At 41.5% G+C, this 20,520-nt stretch overlaps 3 protein-coding genes across 8 annotated transcripts; 1 reads left to right on the plus strand and 2 right to left on the minus strand.

The window, feature by feature from the left end:
• Nucleotides 1-725: 725 nt before the first annotated feature.
• LOC148338229 (protein phosphatase Slingshot homolog 3) lies at nt 726-11,968 on the minus strand. 6 transcript variants are annotated; one of them, XM_088295023.1, is made up of 18 exons: nt 11,609-11,968; nt 10,858-10,971; nt 10,457-10,549; nt 9,722-9,759; nt 9,457-9,631; nt 8,607-8,722; nt 8,452-8,520; nt 7,318-7,383; nt 6,123-6,305; nt 5,881-5,974; nt 5,689-5,817; nt 4,849-4,895; nt 4,614-4,760; nt 4,192-4,392; nt 3,447-3,672; nt 2,904-2,954; nt 2,718-2,810; nt 726-2,333 (listed from the first exon to the last, which is right to left on the minus strand). In XM_088295023.1, the coding sequence occupies exons 2-18, from the start codon at nt 10,903-10,905 to the stop codon at nt 2,196-2,198; spliced, it is 1,914 nt and encodes a 637-aa protein (XP_088151149.1). In that variant the 5' UTR covers nt 10,906-10,971; nt 11,609-11,968; the 3' UTR covers nt 726-2,195. The 6 variants fall into 6 exon arrangements, with proteins under 6 accessions (XP_088151149.1, XP_088151147.1, XP_088151148.1 ...); XM_088295021.1 differs by having other exon boundaries at nt 727-2,333; nt 2,904-2,966; nt 11,609-11,966; XM_088295022.1 differs by lacking the exon at nt 11,609-11,968 and adding an exon at nt 11,494-11,590 and having other exon boundaries at nt 727-2,333; nt 2,904-2,966.
• grhpra (glyoxylate reductase/hydroxypyruvate reductase a) lies at nt 11,810-16,664 on the plus strand. Its single transcript, XM_088295032.1, has 10 exons — nt 11,810-12,013; nt 12,114-12,200; nt 12,411-12,535; nt 13,405-13,477; nt 13,554-13,670; nt 14,931-15,019; nt 15,128-15,229; nt 15,361-15,496; nt 16,021-16,151; nt 16,243-16,664. Exons 2-10 carry the CDS (start codon nt 12,115-12,117, stop codon nt 16,362-16,364), a joined length of 981 nt encoding a protein of 326 aa, XP_088151158.1. The 5' UTR covers nt 11,810-12,013; nt 12,114; the 3' UTR covers nt 16,365-16,664.
• LOC148338231 (zinc finger and BTB domain-containing protein 5-like) lies at nt 15,890-20,505 on the minus strand. The gene has a single exon (XM_088295031.1). The coding sequence runs from the start codon at nt 19,550-19,552 to the stop codon at nt 17,768-17,770; it is 1,785 nt and encodes a 594-aa protein (XP_088151157.1). The 5' UTR covers nt 19,553-20,505; the 3' UTR covers nt 15,890-17,767.
• Between the last annotated feature and the right edge of the window lie 15 nt (nt 20,506-20,520).

Genomic DNA, 20,520 nt, shown 5'->3' on the forward strand with positions numbered 1-20,520 from the left:
TTGCCTTGTTCTCTTGCAGGGCACATTTAGACACATTCACACCGATGTTATGGTCGAAATTTCTTACGCTCTGGATATCTACACACACTGTATTTTCGTCATATGAACCATCAGACCAAGATATATAATTCCAAATGTTTTTCCACCTTTCAACGTGACTTATAACCCATACAACTCAATTGTAAACTAAAATCTTTTTAAGGGGGAAAATACAACCCCAATTCCAATGAAGTTGGGAGTTTGTGTTAAACATAAAACCAGAACACAATAATGCAAATCCTGTTCAAACTATATTTCATGGAATACACCTCAACGACAAGATGTTTAATGTTCAAATTGATTAAAAAAATGTTTTAGCAAGTAACCAAATTATACGGCTGCAACAAGTGTTTGACGAGATATCCTCTTTCCCAGTCTTTTTTGCCACCTGTCCCACCTTTTTTGGAACATGAAGCAACCATGAACTTCTAAGTAAATGATTATTTGCAAAAAAAAAAGTTTATCAGTTTGAATATTAGATATCATGTCCTTTGTAGTGTATTCAATTAAAATGCAGGGTGAACGTGATTTGCGAATCACTATTGTTTTTATGTTTAACAACAAATTGCAACTTCTTTGCTAACGAGGATGTAGAATAACCTGATTACGTATACATGGACACACTCAAAATGATTCTTGATTGATTTTTATTACAGCACTTAGTCTTTTTGTTGAGAAGTCTATAAACAGCGCTTTTGTTGTGGCAATATAGTTCGAATGGTGGGAATTATGCTACAAAAACACTAATAATGACATTCGTTTTTGCTTTGATGAGGTTGTTTAAATTGCTGGAAGTCAAATTTCTTCTTGTGCTGCGGTGAAAATATTCACATCCCTGGTTTATCTTCAAGTTGGACTTTCTCCCCAAAACATCCTATTACATCGCCTAACTAGAAGCTGAGCTACACGGTGTTTGTTTACGCAGCAAACTCGTGACGAGAGTGCATAGGTATTCTCACTTCTTGTCCTGAAACTAATATGTTCATTGTGGGGACTCTATTAGTTGTCCAATCATATTACATAATAATTCCTGCATTGGATTATGATTCTGATGAAATACTGATTTTGAAAAGAAATCCAAGGATAAATTGTGTGACCATGGATCTTGAGTTTGACAACCTCACATGGACACACAACACAGGGGAGAACATCCACACTCCACTTAGGAATACCAAAGCTGAGATTCAAACCTCGGAAATGTGAGGACATCGTGCTGAACGAATTAATGAATAGAATCAAATAATTGTTGGTTCGTTTTAATTTTGATGTGCTTGTGATCATGAGTGAGTTGCATACAGTGGAGTTAAACACATCAGCACAAGTGGACAGTGCTTATAAAACAGTAATTATCATACTACAGCTTGAATTGGCTCAGGCTGTCTGATGTGCCAGATAATAAGGTGCGCGCATGTTAAAACAATGAGCGATTAGTGAGGGGGGAAAAAAATCAGCATCTGGAGATCCCGCAAACAGGATTTGGAATAATAGAGCAAAATATAAATACATGAGACTGAATACCTGAATGATAATTTCTCACAGGCTTGTACAAAACATCAGCAGTTAATTATCCATGCGACAACATGGTACAAGTAGAATCAAGCATGTGACAAAAGAAGATACATACAGTAGCTTATAAATACAATATCATCATTCTCTGGAGAAGGCACTCATGCAGCTGCAATAAACATAAAATATGTAAAACATAAATCTGACATTCTCATTGGCACATTGGAATACACACTTACCGGTTTAACACTGGCCCTGACTCGCTCCAGAAAGTACAGCTTCGAAACTAGAAAAAGCCATCAGTGAGAGTTAGTGAGTCACGTGACTCTTCTGATAGGACGAGACCTTCAATTGGCAGCGTGTCAAGAAAAATTGCATAGTTGACATCTGGAGTGCTGAAATGTTGTTGAAACACTAGATGAACTAAACAGACAAGTCTGAGCCAGTCGCTCAAATACTGCTGTAGTCCAACAACATCTTCAGCAGTGAACCATCAGCTCAATGGCACAACACGCATATGCAAGAACCGAACTTAATTTAAAACTTGCATTGTGTAATTAGCTAAAAGAATCATCCTTGCCATCTTATGAGCCTTCAGGTTCTTAAAAAGAAAAGAAGAAGTAGAAGCTCTTCCTTTTCCTCTGACTTCTTTAGGTTTTGTCGTGGGCGGAGTCCGGCAGACTCCGTGGTTCGGGTGACAGATCCACACAGGCACTCTGGTGAATCAAACCCTTTCGGCCGTGGCTCCGCCTCCGTTGTCGCGGCGATCGTCGTGGACTGGCGGGCAGCTTTGAAAAGGAAGGATAGAGATTTGTATGAGGAGCTATGAGACACTCATGTGCATGATATCACAGATCAGGAGGAGCTATCAAATGTTAAATCATCAATCTATACCGTATTTTCTATCATTGTTCAAATGTGTCTGTTGAAAACTTGACTACATTGTATAAAATAAAGAGTTTATTATTACTCTTTGGAAGAGGTCTGAACTCCACCAAATGTCATTTTAGAGTGTTCACTTGTTTGGTAGTCAGCAAGTATCAAAATGCGGGGGTTTCTTGATGTGTGCATTATCTTTTCAAGGAACTAAAACTAAACCTCCTGTGGCCTATTTGTGCATTAGGCTGCGCTTGCGTGACCGTTACGCAAACGTGATTGCCAAAGGCATTTACCTGATTGCATCCTTTGTCCACATCATCTAGTTCACTAATGGACTGCATGAGGGAAAACAGGTTCATTCTACCACTGCGACTGACACTTGGAGTCTTGGGAGGAGAGATGGAAAAATACATCAAGTGAAGCGATATGAATGCTGCACTACAGTGCGCGTGTGTGCGTGTGTGTGTGAGTTAGCTTACAGTGATGATGACAGGTGGCGCTATCTGCTCAGCTTCTTGGTGAGGATCAGGCTGTATAAACACCTGAGAAGATTAAGGACGAAGGACATGTATGCAAACTACACAATACAATATGGATTGACTACATATCCGATAAAGCAGAACACATATTGTATCAAATCAATTTCCTCCATTGGAATGAATTGAAATGCCAATAGGGCATACTGTAGATCAGGGGTGGGCAAACTTTCTGATTTGGCGGGCCACAATGGGTTCTAAAATTTGACAGAGGGGCCGGACCAGGAGCAGATGGATGGCGTGTTTTTGTAACCTCATCGGGAAAAAAAACCCATTTAATTTTAAATGAAAGTGAACAAAAGCATTACAACAATATATATGTCTTTGAAAAAGCACAGTATTTAGAAAATAAAACATGAACAAGGTTTAGTCATTTAAATTTTTTTCAAGTCCGGTGGGCCGGATTAAAACGTCTAACGGGCCGCATGTGGCCCCCCGGGCCGTAGTTTGCTCACACCTGCTGTAGATGCAACTGTAATCTATTACCTCTTCCACAGACTCCTCTTTTTCATCGCTGCTCTCTGTGATCTCATCATCCTCGTCAAGTCCTTCATCCTCCGGCTCTTCTTCCTCCTCATCTTCTTCCTCATCTTCTTCTTCCTCCTCCTCCTCCTCCTCGTCATCACCCGGCTTCTCTCCGTCGTCTTTGCGCTCAGATTTCTGCCTTTGGTCTCTGGACTTTCGCCTCCAGAGTAAACTGTGACGCTGCTGGCTGGAATGAAGAGCAAAAATGTAAAAACCTTCCGAAGCCACAAAAGCTGACCAGGGTGTCCATAGAGCCTCTTTTTAAATTTAGCCCATTTATTGTGAAATGGGAAGTAGAGTGACTTCCAGTTTTTCAGTGTCTGTGTTAAACAGTCCTTTTGATCGCACTGTTCACATTTTGATGAGACCACGTCAACCTAACAATTAATCAACAGTAACTCAGTTCGGCATTGCAAAACTACAAACAGGATGTTCTCAGGGGGAAGTGGCCAGTGAACTTAAAGTGTCACAGAATGTCATCAGCAGGTTGCAATGGAGATACAGAGAGACTGTGGACATCCTTGAAAATGAAGTCCAGCTCCTTGTAAGAGATCAGTTGTACAAAAAGCAGTCAAACGCTGACCGATTGGACAGTATATACATCATCACTTGCTTTTGTAAGACATTTTTTTTTTACATTGTAAAGCGACTTTGTGGACACACTGAACTCCGATGGTTGACTTTACAACGAGGGTTCATTTCTGACCTGGCGTTGAGGATGCCATTGTAGGTGTGCAGCTGCTTCATGAAGCCGGCGTTGGGTTTGACTATGGAGCGGCAATCCCTCACGTAACCTAACGCCACATCCAAGGACCAGCGCTGCTGCTTCATGGCGTAGGCAATCACTGTGGACGAGGAACGAGACACACCCATCTTGCAGTGCACCAACACCGCCTGTCCGCTTTTCCTGCGGCACACAAGTCAACAAAAAGTTGGTGAACTAAAAAGGTTGAAAGTTGACATGGACTAGAACACTGAATATCAACAAAGACAGGGCATTGTAAACCTTTAGAGGTGTAATTTTCCAGTAAATGTTTGTTGCTCAAAAGTGATTTAGTGGCAAACACGCAGAAACTTCAGTGTCGCCGAACAAAGTCAGAAACTGTGTTGTTGCATGTTGCGCAAAACCTTGCAGCGCTGATGAACTTGTACGTGTCGGTCCAGTGGGGGAGCAGGTCAGTGGCCTCCACGTCATACACTCTGATGTTCATGTAGGTGAAGGATTCTGGGAAGAAGTTGTCGATCTCCCTCGTCACATTCAGAATGTAGCCGACGCTGTTAAAAAAAAAAAATGCACGCTCGCTGGTGAGAACACAACTGTAGGAGACGGCACAATACGGTGCTACAAAGAAAAAGAACAAACTTGTTTTTCTGCAGCTCCTCAAAATTGGCAGCGTTCCACTCCGAGCCCTGAAAGCAGAGAAAAAAAGTCAGTGGGATTGGGAAAGCACGGATTATACGTTGTATTGCTTCCAAAACAGATTTACTCTAATTAGCAGTGCCTCCCAACCTTTACTGACCCCAAGGTACATATCTTAAATTAGAAAAATCTCATCTCAAACAAAACTCTCATAAAAAGTATACATACTGAAACAATGATGATCCTGTCTCAATTTACTTAGGGTGAAATCTGGGCCTGTTTCACCAAATACAAAGACATACATGTGTGATTGGCAATTGGAGACAAAAGTTCTTTTGGACATTGGCTGGAAGCGCATTTAATATTTCTGTCTGTCACTATATTGTATGTTTCCGGCAGAAACAGAAGAACAAAGATTCTTTGAGCAAATAAATACAGTGGTGCCTTGACTTACGCAAAACACACAACTCTTGAATCACGTTTTCCCTTTCAAACGAATGAAAATGCTATTAATCGGTTACAGCCCTGCAAAAAACACTCCCTCAATTTTAAAACATGATTTTAAAGAGGAAATAGCTCTCCACACGGTATTGTACTTTGATGAATGAACTCCATCTTGATAAATCACATGATGTTTAAATCAATCTCGACATGTGAGACGCCTGCAACGCAGCTGATCTGATTAACAGAGTGGCGCATGTAACGAGAAAAGATCATGTCACGTGGTAAACGGGTGAGCAGAGATCTTTATTCAAAATGATTTTCCAAAAGTCTTCATGCAATCTCAGCAAATGTTATAGAGGAAGGAAGAACAAATGCTTCAACATAAAAGCACTCACTCACCAGGTAAAGATAGTCAAAAATCTTCGATGGTTTGTCCATCTGAGCCATGGTAACCAGAATCTCATTGTCAATGTACTGCTTGAACGGCCTCATGTCGAAGCCGATTCGGGTCTTCAGGGTCGTGTGTACCTACAATGCAAAGACCGCTCTCGTCATTTTTCCTTGTCTCTCTCTGTATCGGTCAACGCCTACCATCTTGGACGTGAGGTTATCCAAATCTTCTGTCCTCATGATGTCTCTCAAGTGTTCCCTGATCAGCCTCTCTTTCGAGGTTCTGTCTGGACTACTGCAAATGGAACACAGAGAGTCCCTTAGTTGAGATATTCCAAAAGATTCGATCCAGATTTGTTCATTTCGAGTGTATGCGTGTCAATTCTAAATAGAACGTAAGACTGAGTTAATTCCTCTTCCGGGAGTAATTCTGCCATATTTACTTTTGATTGTCGCTGTCTTTTCTGACCGACTCCAAGTCATCCATGGCCTCCCACTCGTTGAGGCAGAAGCGGTCCGACTCAATGTGCTGGTGGTAGTGCTGGGCCCACTCCAGGCCGCAGCCCGGGATCACGGCGCCTTTGACGGCCCGCTCGCAACAGCCGTGCAAAGACTGGAGTACTGACCTTGAGATAGAAAAAACAGAGGTCAATTTTTATGGCTGTATTGCACTCGTGTAGTGCAGTTTAGGGATGTGTCTCAGCAGTTGAAGCCAAGCGCAAAAAAAAAAAAAGTTAGGAATTGGATATCCTCAGATCTGAATGATGCCTTGAATAAACACTGCTCTCCAAAAGTATTTGAAAAGAAAGGCTAATAGTTTTCGTCATGAGCCAAGAGATCAACATTTCGGATTTTATTTCAAGGTATTTATACCGGATCTGATTTACAACTTACAGGAGAAGATGGCTCCGTTTGATTAAAAATACTGTAAGTTGTCCCGATATTAATTAAAAAAAAATTGATTTGTTCTAGTATTCATCTTTTGATGTCAAACTCAAATATTTTCAGTCTACAGCAAAAATTTGCCTCATGGTTCCCAGAGGTGGGCATTCCGATTGCCTGCTGCTGGTGTGGTGCTGCCGAAAAAGAAGATCTGACGGTCCTAAAATATTTGTGATGAAATGCAATAATTTGTTGAATGAAGCATGAAAAAAATATAAATAAAAAAACTTTAATTTAGCGATGACATTATTGTGGCCAAAGTAACGACGATGGATTGGCTGACACTCCAAAAATAGCGGTGATGACCTGTAATTTAGTGATGACGGAAGTGCAGTTAAAATAATGACAAGGTGACTGACGATGACAGATTTAGTCGGATTTGACTTGTTTCTATAATGGCGAGTAGTTGTTTAACTGCGTTTTGGGCGTGTGCACATGCATGCTGATAACTTGTGGTGTGTGATAAACATAAGCAGAGTGATATCAAATATGGGTCACTGAAGGGAAGATGTAAATAGACAAAAGTGGATATTGTAAACACTAAACCACGTTTGTGCAGGTCCTCCCGTTTTCTCCCAAATTCTAAAAACAAGTATGTTAACCGAAATCTGAATGTGAGCGTGACAGAAAGTTTTGTATGTTCTCTGAGATCGACGGAGCATTAATTTGGGTTTTTGCGCTGGCGTTAGGACTTACCACATGGTCTGCATGGAAACCGGCTTAAAAATTCTTGTTTCTTCTGCTGATGTGACACTAAAACCGCTGTGAAGTAGGAGGAGACAGAAACACACTTGAGTCAAAGGAAGATAAGAGAGTGAAAAGGGTACAGACAAAAATGTAAAAGGACGATGAACTTATTGAGCATCAATTAGCGATGGCTGCCGAGAAGCGAGAGGAGAGAATCGTGTTAAAACGCTAATTGGCACAGTTGCAGGCGCAAGTCGACCAGCAGGCGTGATTAATTAAACGTTCTGTGTGACACAGCGTGTGACAGAGGAGCAGCGTGAACGCAGCAGTGGTGTCACGCAGGACGTTTTCATGCACTTCTAGCACGTCCTCGTTCTCACAGTTAGCGCCAAATGATTTCACATGATAGAACTGCGAGTCTTACGTAAGAGCACGAGTAAGTGATAGCAGCAGTTACAATTCATTGGGAATGATTCAGCTCCATAAATAGCAACATTCCTTCTTCCTATCTTCTCTGGCCCGAAACTCAGTGGTCGGCTCTGTGTCTGTGCTGCATATTTCCACCTTTTTTTATTTAATCCCTTACAAGGCCATGTCTAGACGCATTGTATGTCACGTCAGAATGACCAGCAGAATTGAATGCAAACAATCTCTACGTGAGTGTTTTGCTGTATGTCACTTGTTTACAAGGCTGAGTTCCTGAGGGAAATAAGATACACAAGGTTGGGACAAGTCTGCTGAAAGCTTTGCAGGAGTGAAAAAGTAAAGATGAGATTGTAAAATATCAGCCAGATTGCAAAAGTAGGGTGGGGGCGGGGCTTGCTTTAGGGGTCTGCATGCAAGTCTTGTTATTATTATGTTATTAGCAATTCAGTCATTACACAAAACACACTGAATTATCTTAAAGCTCATTTGCTTACTTGTTTACTGCTGCAAACTGCTCTTGCCCCTGTCTAGACCTGGCCCTGATCTCTTATTCATTCTTTTGTTAATTTTATTTTCATTGGTATAAGTTGTTATTGACAGGATTGTTTAAGTTTGATATCTTTGTTGAATGTTGGCAACGTTTAAGTATGTTTGAAATTCACATGACACATAAAAATAATGACAATTTGAAAATCTCCATCCCTTGTCCGCACTTACCCATCTCCGTCCAGATAAACTTGTGTGTCGCTCCAGACGGGTAGAACCAAGCCAATGGTGCACTCATCACTGAAAACAAGCAGATGACCAAAAATGGCCGATGAAGCCATTTGTGAACGTCTGCCAACGTTTTCCTCTCTGTTGGTTGCACACACCTGTCCTGTTTGGGGAAATCCATTCCGAGCAGGATGGTCTCGTCTTTATTCGCGAGCGTGGAGACAATGATGAGATACCTCACTCGGATTGTGCTGACCGACTCCAGCTGCACAGCCTGCACAGAGCGAGGATGAGGATAAAGCAGGAAGTCGTGCCTTTTGTTGCCTCTTAATAAATTGCATAAGAAACCGATTTCTGATTGAACACACAGTTACAACAAATCCCGTCGCACTCAGCGTAAAAGAAAACCAAGCAATTCAGGATTACGGTGGAGTATGCAACGTAGCTCTACATGGTGTCATCTTTTAAAGGACAGCCCACATTTCAGCTTTTCCTTATGTATATTTTATATTAACAACAACCAAGAACTCTTTTTTCTGGTTCAATCAGATCCAATGCGAGAAAGACATCCAACATTGCACCTCTGAAACGATAACAATGCGCTATTTGGATTGACACGATCAGATAACTAGTATATCTGGTATTCCTGTGTTGCCAAATGGCGTGAACAAAATATTGAAAACAACTCGGAGCATGAGGCAATCCAGCTTTACAACAAGGTAACAAACACATAAATAACATAACTGAACGTCAGTGTCATCAATGAATGATCAAGTTGTATTTGTAAGAGTGAGATTCAGAGGGAGTTTTGGAACTAAATCACAAGTTACGTATCGGTTTTCATCCATGATATGTTTAAACCTCATGTGACTGACCATGTGCAGAAGCCACTTCAGGCTATCCATCAAGTTGACAATAGATTCATTATGAAAACAACCCGAACAGAGCACTTCTCGTCACCTTTTGGGCGGGGATTCAATCAATACATGCAAAAATATGAGCCCTCACCAGCTTGATGCTATCTTCTGGTCGAAGCAGCTCAACCATGGCGTGAATGTGTCGGTGACGCTTGTCTGAAGCGCTGTCTGCTGGTTTCTGGGGAGGAGGCGTCTCCTCGTGCAGCTCCTCTCGCTGGGCCTCATCCAGCAGGAGCACCGCTCCCTTCACGAGGGCAAAGCTCTCCCTGAGGACCAACAAGAAACATTTTGTATTTGATACGCTGACAAAAGGCTGAGGGTTCTCTAATGGAAATTATGTGCGGCCGTCAATGTACCTTTTCTGAAATCGCCCTCTTCTTTGGGTGGTTTCATCCTTAAAACATCACATAAATTAGGAGAAGAATGCTTAAAGAAAGCTCACAATTTTTTTTTGTATAGCAGTGTTGCAAGGCTGACTTTATTTGATTTTAAAAATACTCCTTAATAAGGCATGCCCGCTCTAAATTATGAACATCTTGCCATTCGCAAGTGGTGTTTTCCAATTCAAAAGCCATTACAATGACATTTCAATTGACTTGAAGCCCGTGTCCAAATTTGGTATTAGAATAGCGGGAAACAAAAGTGTCCTGTCATTTTGAGAGTGAAATGTGGTGCAACAGTGATAAGAAGCAGTGGAAGCCTGAAGTGAGGAGCAAACCAAAGATAGTGACGAATAAGCAAAGCGAGGGATGCAGGGTGTTTGAGATGGATAAAAAGCCTGGTCGAGGAATAGAATGGCATGGAAAATAAATTTAAAAAATCCAAAAGAGAGATATTTATTGTTAAACTTAAGAAAGGGGCTTCAGGAAAAAGGAAATGTGACACAGCGACATTACCTGTTACGCAACTGACAAGTCCAGACAGTCAAGAAGAGGGAAAAAAATACATTTAAGTGGAGGACTGGGCAGGAGCTATGGGAGAAGAATTATGTGCATTTTGGAAGAGAAGAAGGAAAAGAAAAAAATAAGTTACGATAGCAGCATGATTAGTATGACAAAATATGCAGAAATGAGACTTGGACTCCAGCTTACTTGATGAAACAAGTCACCTGTGGCTGTTAAGGTGAATGGTATTTGTTTGAAGATGGATGAGCGCAGGAAGATGAGAGAGTCATGAGGCGAAAGCTGATGACACAGCGAGCGTTTTAGACAGACAGGAAGTAAGACGATTGCACCATCTCTGCTCTAATGAATATGAATCAGCTTTAATGAAGTCACAAAATATTAGTGGAATGTTTGCTCCCTAAAACTATTTGATACGATGAAAAAACAAAACATTGTTATTGTGCTGATATGATGTGTTGTCCTGGAGCAGACAGATGTTAGTGTTCTGAATACATAATTCTATCGTGGAAAATCAGTGCTTCATATGTGAAGGCATGATGCAAAATGACTCGCTTGACTGACCACCACAAGGCGTGGGAATGACTCACTGGAGCAGTGCTGATGGAGGGAATCCTGTGCAGAGTCAACAGAGCCATTGCACAGTGCAGGTGTCGCTCCACTCAATGAGGGGCAGGCAAGCTCAGACAAGTTTTGCAGGTTCCCTGGGCCAAAAATGTGGGGTACAGAAACACAAATAATCTTTCCTATGGAATACATCCATTAAATTAAGAATAAATGAACAGGTTCTAAATAAAAAAAAAACAATAACTTCAATAGCGATTGACACAACGATCAGAGGAATGAAGACATAAATATTTGAGAAAATTAAAAAAAAAAAAAAATTAAATGAAATTCAGATTTGGACAATTTAATGTTAAACAAGATCGTTTGTTGAACAAAAACAGCATTAACAACTAACGTGGAAAAAAATTAATGAGTGATTTGTTAGACATTTCCATCTTTAGATTGACATGAAATAATCAAACAAAACGAATTTGTGCACAGTTGATCTTAAAAGTAGTTTTCGATGTATTTATTACTATGTAATAAACACAATACAAGTGCTTCAACAAAAAAAAAGTGCCAAGAGATTCTAAAAAAAACAACAACACAAAATAAGCATGAAACGTCACGTTTAGATCCGTTTGTTCTCGATTGACAGTCTAATTCCAAACGCTGCAAACCTTGTTTATGTTAGCCTGTTGCAGCTAGTGGTAGCTCATGCTTCAAATGCGCAGCTTTGTCAACAACAACAAAAAAAACCAAGAAATCATAAGGGAAAAACGGCACACTTCTTACGTTTACAAGACCAAGTCCCAGCACCTATCCCCGTCTGCTTGCAGCCTAAAAAGTGGCAACCTCGAGGAGGAGAGTGAGTAGGACGCAGAGAGCGATATTCGCTATTCCACTGGTTGTTGTCTTCCGCACATAACGTACTTTAACTACCAAGTAGATACTACAGAGCTACGCTGAGTCCACCTCAGCATTTCATGCTACTATCATACACTAACAAGTTGACGAATCATCAAATACGATTATTCAATTATATGACAAATTATATCATGAACGCAACCGTATGTATATTGGATCTAAATTTAACGCGCCGTAGCAAATCGCTTTCAAGATTTTACGTAAGGGGTGGTGGTTACTTCCGGGTGGCGTGTACGCTGATTTTGTGAATGTCAGGAAGAGTCGTGGTTCAAGGTAATTGATTAACCAACGGAAATTGAACTAAATACGAGATACATATCCAGTGTGTGCGCGCCGTAAGGGACCTGATTGTTTCCCATTTCTGTTTGAATAGGATGAAAGCAGTTCACAAACTTATGAAAGTGTTCGTGGCCAAGTCGCTCCCACCTGAGGGGATGAAGATTCTGTCCACGTCTGGAGTGTATGCATCATTTTCATGTCTTATTTGTTTAATTATATAATGGTAGGATTGTATGCTCGCTAAGTAGCGTTTCCCTTTCAAATGTCTCACTGTAATTTGGCAAACTGTTACACTATTAGGTATTGCACGAAATAATCCACGTGCCTGGTCGAAATTGCAGTTTGTTATAAAGCAATGAGTGACGTAATTTTGGGATTTGTATGGAAACAGGTGTGAAATGTGTCTGTGGGACCCAAACGTGCCAAGAGCAGAGTTTCTCAAAGGTGTGCAGGGGGCCCACGGACTTCTGTGTCTGCTGACAGAAAAAATCGATGCTGAGGTTCTTGATGCTGCAGGTAAGGTCCTCTTGTTTTCAATGAAATTACCCTACTCACTTCATCTGGCCATTGTTTGGCACTGTTGAATTCTCGTCATCACAGGTGTGGAACTCCAGTCTCCAAGAGCAACCATCCTGCATCTTTTAGATGTTTCATTCCTACTTAAAAGCTACACAAACATATCTGCACATCTCTAGTGTTGGCTCAACTTTCATGCAATCAGGGCAACATATTCCCAGTTGAGCTGATCATATGAATCAGGTGTGTTGGAGTAGGGAAACATCTAAAAGATGCATGATACTGGCCAGAGTTTGACGCCTCTGTGTAACATTCGGGAAAAAAATTGCTGTTAAATTTCAAGGGTAATTCCACTCTGTCACTCTCTAGACATTGAATTGATTGCAATTTAACTTTTCCTGTTGCTTCAGATGACTATGCCTCCTACTTCTAACATAAATAGTTGGGTTTTCCACACCAACTCGGACTGGTGCGGTCTTAACCAAGCCTTGTTGCAGGAACTGCTTTCATACCTTTCCAAAGGCGAGGCGAGACCAGCTAGACAACTTGAGTCATCCCTTTGCAATCAATTCAATGCTCTGAGAATGAAATTCTCAAGCATACTCTCACTGCCGCCTTTGCATAACGCAAGTGAAGTGAACATCAAAAAGTGAAAAATTAATCAATTCTTATACTCTTAGCTTTCTTCACTCATAAGGTGGCATGGAAAGTGGTTTTATAGTTGTGCCATGCTCTTAACATGCATCTTTCCAATCGTAATACTTGAGTGATTCGATGACGAGTCATTTGATGTTGAACAAATAATGAGTAACTTTGGAGCCACTCCGTATATTTCAAATATCAAGCCTCTGCTGTGTTCTAAATCACAGGGCCCAACCTGAAAGTAATCAGCACCTATTCTGTGGGATACGACCACTTGGCTCTTGATGAAATAAAGAAACGGTCAGAAACTACATAGACAAAACAGTCTTTACCCATATAAGAGAAAACCGTTAATCTTGTATTTTGTTTTCAACAGCGGCATACGTGTCGGCTACACTCCCGACATCCTGACTGACGCTTCCGCTGAACTGACGGTTGCCCTTCTCCTGGCCACAACTCGCAGATTACCTGAAGCGGTGGAAGCAGTCAAAAAGTCTGTCCTTCAAAGTTACACATTTACTCGAAAGAGTTTTTCCAGAGATGGCAAAAGTTAGCACCCACTGTAAAGTATAAATAACATATTTGCGTAAAAAAAAAAAATTAAAGCATCGATGTAACTCCTTTACATAAAGGGGGAAGCCATAATTCCATATTTCGAGAAGTGGGCCTGCATAAAACATATTTTTGTTAAGAAAATTGGTTGACTCCCCTTTAAGCATAAGTTAAAAAAATAACTTGAGTTAAAAAGTAAAAAGACACTTGTCAGTTATATTCAGTAGGCTTCCTGTTTTGCTAAGTTAACAATGACAAAAAAAAAACATCGCAGTACATCTCTAGCGTTGGCTCAACTTTTAGGCTATCAAGATATCTTTGCTATGAACCAAAAATATATATTTTTTTAGATTTATTGTATGACAAAAGCTCAAAGGTTCTAGCTGGCCCAAGACGCATCAAACAATTCTTTTAAATAGCAATAGGAGTTGAAAACCGGTTCTTTTTTAAAAACAGGTTGTGACTAATTTGATTACCAGGAACAATTAGTTTGCTCGTCTGATGATTCCACACCTTGCAATGCTTTAATTTTGTCAAAGGTGAGCATTTTCATTCGCTGCGCGGTATAATAATATACTTGTATAACGTAGCGCGATATCAAAAACATCCACTGTATGTCGTTTTTATAGTTATTTTTGACGTTTCCTTAAAATTCTGTCCAAATATTGCAGCAACTACCGACCACTTTTGTGTAATCATCAAATGATAATGACATCTATGATGTCATATAATTTGGAATATTTAATTCTCTCACCCAGTTATTACTGATAAGACAATCAATACGGACTCGGACTGTTATCGGAATGGCTAGATTATTTCCAATTCCGTTCATGACTCTTAGCTAAGGCCACGGATGTGGAATATTGCTTATCCATATTTGTTGCATCATTTTATTACTGCTTGGTTCACATTCTGCCTTTGATAGCCCCAAGATTTCGATCAATAAAAATCAAAATCTAAACCGGTTGATCTCGCCACTTGTCATCCAAGTAACAATTAAAAAATACATTTACAATACATTTATATTGACATAGCGCTTTCACAACACACAACACAACTTTTTGTTTTCACTTACCAAGAGTTAAGCAAGTTGTTTTCAGACTTGAAATACTCTATCTGCTGAAGCACAGTTACTTTGCGTTAACATTCGAGTAGAAGTCATTTCTTTCATATCGTTCACTCACCAATGGATGTCTCGCAGTGGCGACTGGAAGACCTGGAGCCCGTTCTGGATGTGTGGATACGGTCTTTCAGGCAGCACCGTGGGAGTGATTGGACTGGGACGCATCGGTGAGGCTTCCTTCCTTGCATTACTTAACATCTAAATTGCACGTTTGAATGACGGCCATCATACGGTTTAGACAACTGCCTGGAGGTGGCATGATCATTTGTTCTCAGGGATAGCTACTGCCCGGCGCCTCATGCCATTTGGAGTGAAACGGCTTCTCTACTCTGGGAGAACAGCCAAAGCTGATGCTGCTGAGCTCAATGGAGAGTTTGGTAAGAAAACAAATGAAACAAATAAACATGAAAGATGATTGAGATGAGAGTTGGCCAAAAATCAGGATCTCCAAAATGCATGGAACATAAACTAAGTCACTCTCTGCCCTTTTGTTTTTTTTTGGTCGCAGTTCCTCTGGATACGCTTTTGACAGAGAGTGACTTCATTGTTGTTTCGTGCTCATTGACGCCAGAGACCCGGGGCCTGTGTGATAAGGCCTTCTTCAGCAAGATGAAGAACACTGCTGTCTTCATCAACTCAAGCAGGTAGCTTCTGAAGCAATCACAAGAATTTGGTCTGAAATCTTTCGTCGAATGCATCTCAGGTTGCCCGAGTTGGAGTTTGATATTAAAAAGAAAAGACGATATGCCAGACGTTATATTATTAAGATTTACACGCTGAACAGTAATGCTGCTGCTAAATAGAACATCCAGCATCCCTTTTGGTGTTGCTTAAAACACTGCCTGTCCAGTTAATAAAAACTTATGATTATGACTCTTTGACGAGCTGTGCTTATGTGATTGAAGCGACTTAATCCACGTCCGAATACCACCACTATCACATTGCTATTATAGAAACCATCATCAATAGCTTATAAAAAAAAATACATGACAGCATATTGTGCCATTTGGAGCTGTTAAAAAAATCAAATGTTTCAATTCAATGAAATCCATTTAATTTGTATCTTGAGCATACTTCAACAGATTTGTGGTGCAACACGGAGGTTTTTACTCTCCTGTATTTAGTCCTATAGATTCACAACAATGATTGTTGACATTTGGCTCTCAAGGGGGGCTGTAGTGAACCAGGAGGATCTTTACGAGGCTCTGACCACTGGAAAAATTGCTGCGGCCGGCCTGGATGTAACAACACCTGAGCCGCTGCCGACAAACCACCCGCTTCTTTCACTCAAAAACTGTGGTAAGTGTGGAGCGCTAAAATTAGACCTGTTTGTCTGCTTCCTCTTATGGTCAATTTGTCTTTGACTCCATGTCTCTCTCGCTTTGCTCAGTGGTTTTGCCACACATCGGCAGCGCCACCTACTCCACAAGAGGCGCCATGGCTTCCTTGGCAGCCCAAAATCTGTTGGCGGGTTTACAGGGCACACAAATGCCTAGCGAACTCACTTTCTAGAACCTGAAATGGAGCGGCCATCGTGCCTTTCAACTCCCCTTGTGCTGCTTGAATGGAAAAGTGAATACATTTTTGGTGACATCAAATATAAGCTCGCATTCGTGCATTTCTGTTACAAACCCACTAACAGCACTTTAACAAACTATTTGCTACAATTAAACATATCCTACTAAGACTCATTGATTGGCTAGCTGACTTTTTTCAATTCAATTCAATTCCAATTGGTATAGTTTACAATAGTAATTTTTTCTGAGAAAAAATAATTACATTTACATTGAATTAAATTTCCTTGTGTCCGTTGCAGTTTCTTCATTGTCAGTGAATTCAGAAGTGGCAAACTTAACAAAAACTTTACGTGACTTCATACAGTACATGAATCAGAATGCAGTCAGGGTGAGAGCTAGGGCTGAACGATTTATTGTTTTGGGATCGAAATCGCAATCTCAGACAAGATCGTCAAACCGTCACGACCCAGGTCACGCAGAACTGATTTAAAGCGCAAAGTAATTTCTTTCTCTGCTGCTTGAATGCTAGGCGCTAAGCTAGCTTGCACAGCAGTAAGAACTTTATTTGTACTAAATGCTATGATGACAAATAAATGACCCCGCTAACAAGTAGCGTATTAAATGAGGAGGCAAACGAGGGGTCGCCAAGTGTGCTAATCGCTGAAGTGAAATGCAGCACTGGGAAGGACCCAAAACAAGTGCTTAGGTGTACAGTTGGCTTTTCACAGATGTCTGGTTAGAACCCCGTTAGGGCAGAGAGCCAGCAGCTATGAACAGAAATGTATTTCAATCAATACGTATGTAGACATAGAATAAGACAACGATTACTTTAGCAATTTAGCAGATGCTCTCAGACCGGTCATCATGAATAAAAGCTCGTTATTGAACGTTCATTAAATATTTATAATCTCATCAATGTTATTTGCACTATTTTGCACAGCAGAGTTTTGAGATTTTAATCAAATTCGCTTTGCTAAGGGACAATGATTTAATTGATATATAATCTAATGTTTATGTACAAAGAAAATTGACATTAGTACGAAATGTAAAACATTTTGGGGTTTAAAAAAATCATTTTTCACATACACAAATACGCAAATACAAATTTATACTTGACAGAAAGTAGTTGTAAAAACCTGAAAGAACTGAGCCCCTCATAAAACCTCTTTAGTGTCCTTGCATTATCACAGTAATCGCTTTTATTGATTTTTAATGGTACAATGGCATTTTCTGTCATGTTTGTAAATGACGTAAAGAACATCGCAAATTAAATTGAAATCGCAATATCTGTCAGAGAAATCGCAACGCAATTTTTTCCCCCAAAAATCGTTCAGCCCTAGTGAGAACATGAATCACATAAGAAATTCAAGAATTTGGTCTGGCCAAGCTGCTGCGGAATCAATGCAGAGTATCTTGGAGAGAACCTTTGTCCTTCCAGCAGGTTGAATTCTTTGAGTGCTTGTGAAGATGCGATGACTGGCTGAAGCGCTTTCCACACTTGAGGCAAGTATAAGGCTTTTCTCCCGTATGGACACGGATATGCTTCTTACAGTCCGCCAAGTTCGTGAATGTCTTTGAGCAGATTTTGCAGGCATACTTTTTGTCTCCTTCCACCAGAAGCACGTTCACTTCAGCAGCTGCTTTCTTGCACTTGGACAACACGTCCTCGGAAGCTCTTGTCAGAGGCGCTTTCTCGGGCTCAACTGATCCGGAGGTTGCTGAGGGATCCTCTTCGGATACTGGCACCGCCTTGGGAGCGATGCGACGGAAAGTCGTTCCGCTTGAGCCCGCTTTTCCCTTTGAGGACCTTGAAGGTTCCAGGCCGAGGAATCCCGCTAGGGAGTTGGGTGCAGGCTGAATGATGAGTGTGTCGCTAAAAGCAGGAGTCCGAGTGGGGAGAAGCTGTTGCAACGGCAAAGAAGTTACTGGGAAAACGAGAGCTGAATCTGATGCCTGAACAGGAGACGCATTTGAGTTTTGACACGAATGGAAAGCACCACCTGCAGCAGCATCACTGGCGGCAGCGGCGGCGGTGGCAGCCGCCGTCAGACTCGCGAGACTCGCTTCTTCTTCCAGAGCGCCTATCTCACTGTCTTGACCAGGATTTAGGAAGCAGGAAAGGGCCAGTTCGGAAAGACTGTCAATGGCCTCATCCTCACAGACATCTCCGCACTCTTTTTCAGGAAGATCTGAGCAAAGCTGCGTTTGTAAACAGCTGACAAGGCCATCCGGACTCGTTATTTTGTCACCATTTACTTCAGATGAGTCCTGTGACGGAGAGGATGGCGAAAAATCAGGAGAGGAGGAGGTCATGTTTTCTTTTTTTATCGTCACTGTCTCCACCAGGGGCCTGCCTTCATCTTTGACAAAAGTCTCTCCACCCGCGCCGCTGTCTGATTGACTTGGCAGCTGAATCTCCTCTGAGTCAGTCATGGTTAGGCCATATTTTTCCTCCACCTCGTCCAATTGGCCCTCCCAGATGTTTACCCTCATCTTTAAGCGTTCCGGAGAGAGCAGATCCTCTCCTTGCTCCTCGTTGTTAGCTATGCTTCGGCTCACTGCTGGAGAACTTTCTTCATCTCCAGACATTCTGCAGCTCCTCTTTCTGTCTCTCAGCCTGTCCTCGTGTAACTTTCTCTTGTGCTCGGAGGAATCTTCCCCCGACTGGCTCACCTCTACGCCCTCCTCGTCAAGTAACTCCACAGATGTGAGCTGGGTTTGAGAGGGTGGATGCTCCCGATGCTGCACTGACCGCCAGCCTTTAGGCGCCGTAGATGGGAAGTTTTTTCTGGACAGGTGGAGCTTACAGGCCTTGACCACAGAGTTGAGGTGCAGGTGCGAGGCAGCCAGCAGGACATCCATAACGTTGGAGGCCCCGAGCGATAAAGTGGATGTGTAGATCATGTCCAGCAGGGTGGAGAAGGCCTCCGGGGTCACCACCTCCGGGTCGAGCACCATCAAACCGGGAGCTCCGACTTTATCGACAGTTTGTCCTCGAGCATCGTCGCCGCCCTCACTGGAGCTGATGAGAGCCTTGAAGTGGGAGCTGCATGCTGCCAGAATGGCGCGGTGTGCATGGAATTTTTGGCCTCCCACCTCCACCACACAGTCACACATGTGAGCATGGATCCGCTGGAGGTTCAGCTGCTGGAAAATGTGCTGAAAATGACTTGGAAAGTCCATATTTCAGCGTTCCCCCACTATATGAACTAACTCTTTCTAATGCCTTTTTACAGTATTGAGAGTTAAGCACTTTGTGTGTAGTACCACACTGAGTCGTAACATAATAGGAAAAACTGAGGTCTATTGGGTGTGATGCATTGTCATTAAAACAAGGAAGAGGCAGAAAAGCTAAACCATAAGAGACCAGTTATATTTGTTCCCAAAGAGTCGGTTGTTGCATGCTCTAGTTTTTGTGTTGCTATTACGTGTGTATTGCACTGTATAGTGATGTTAATTACCTTTAGCCCATCTATGGCGTTTCGCATTGTTAGCATTAATCTGTCAGACAAAAATAATTGTTTAATCTCACCAGTTAATGTTTAAATATGCAATGGTTAATTTTCTTTAATTGCATATTGTTTTGTATTTGTTACTTGCAATTGTTTGGTCGTATATAGCGTAACATCTGCTGTTTTAAACTAAACTGTGAACAAGTACTCGAGAATACTTTTAAAAGTGTGTTTTATTACATTCGTGAGATATAACTATTTTTAAATGGTCTATAATGTAGATGTTCACCTATTGTGGTCGACACTGAAACGCATGCCTCGCGATAAACAGGAGTACACTGTGCTCACGCCTCTGACGACATTACAGCAGGTATAAATGTCTGAAATGTGCTAGAAATTTGGATCATCGTCTGACCTCTCAGTCCCGTCAGACGTGAACGTTTCATTGTCTGCATTCGAGGCTCAAGCAGATCTCTGTGTGGAGGAGATGCTGGCCTTGCAACCCGATCGCACGGAAGGAATCGATCCGTTGCTCAACACAAAGATCCGAAATTAATCGTTGTTCGTGCACGAAATGAGGTCCAGAAATATGCAGGAGGATTCATTGTTGGTCGGAGAGTGCGCGAATGACGTCTGGTGAATATTTCTCAGATCGTCCAACTCGCGAGGAATTCAGCATAATAATGCAACATTACCACC

This window comes from Idiotropiscis lumnitzeri, chromosome 4, assembly GCF_059441095.1.
Source record: "Idiotropiscis lumnitzeri isolate Australia: NSW breed Sydney's pygmy pipehorse chromosome 4, RoL_Ilum_1.0, whole genome shotgun sequence".
In the NCBI taxonomy this organism is placed as follows: domain Eukaryota; kingdom Metazoa; phylum Chordata; class Actinopteri; order Syngnathiformes; family Syngnathidae; genus Idiotropiscis; species Idiotropiscis lumnitzeri.

Coding starts and splice junctions, on each gene's coding strand:
- LOC148338229 (XM_088295021.1), bottom strand. CDS start 10,905: ATGGCTCTGTTGACTCTGCACAGGATTCCCTCCATCAGCACTGCTCCA. Junction 9,760..10,456: donor CAGGTGACTTGTTTCATCAA/GTAAGCTGGAGT, acceptor TGATGTTTTAAG/GATGAAACCACCCAAAGAAG. Junction 5,818..5,880: donor ATAACCTCACGTCCAAGATG/GTAGGCGTTGAC, acceptor TTTGCATTGTAG/GTACACACGACCCTGAAGAC.
- LOC148338231 (XM_088295031.1), bottom strand. CDS start 19,552: ATGGACTTTCCAAGTCATTTTCAGCACATTTTCCAGCAGCTGAACCTC.
- grhpra (XM_088295032.1), top strand. CDS start 12,115: ATGAAAGCAGTTCACAAACTTATGAAAGTGTTCGTGGCCAAGTCGCTC. Junction 12,536..13,404: donor TGAGGTTCTTGATGCTGCAG/GTAAGGTCCTCT, acceptor TCTAAATCACAG/GGCCCAACCTGAAAGTAATC. Junction 16,152..16,242: donor TCTTTCACTCAAAAACTGTG/GTAAGTGTGGAG, acceptor CGCTTTGCTCAG/TGGTTTTGCCACACATCGGC.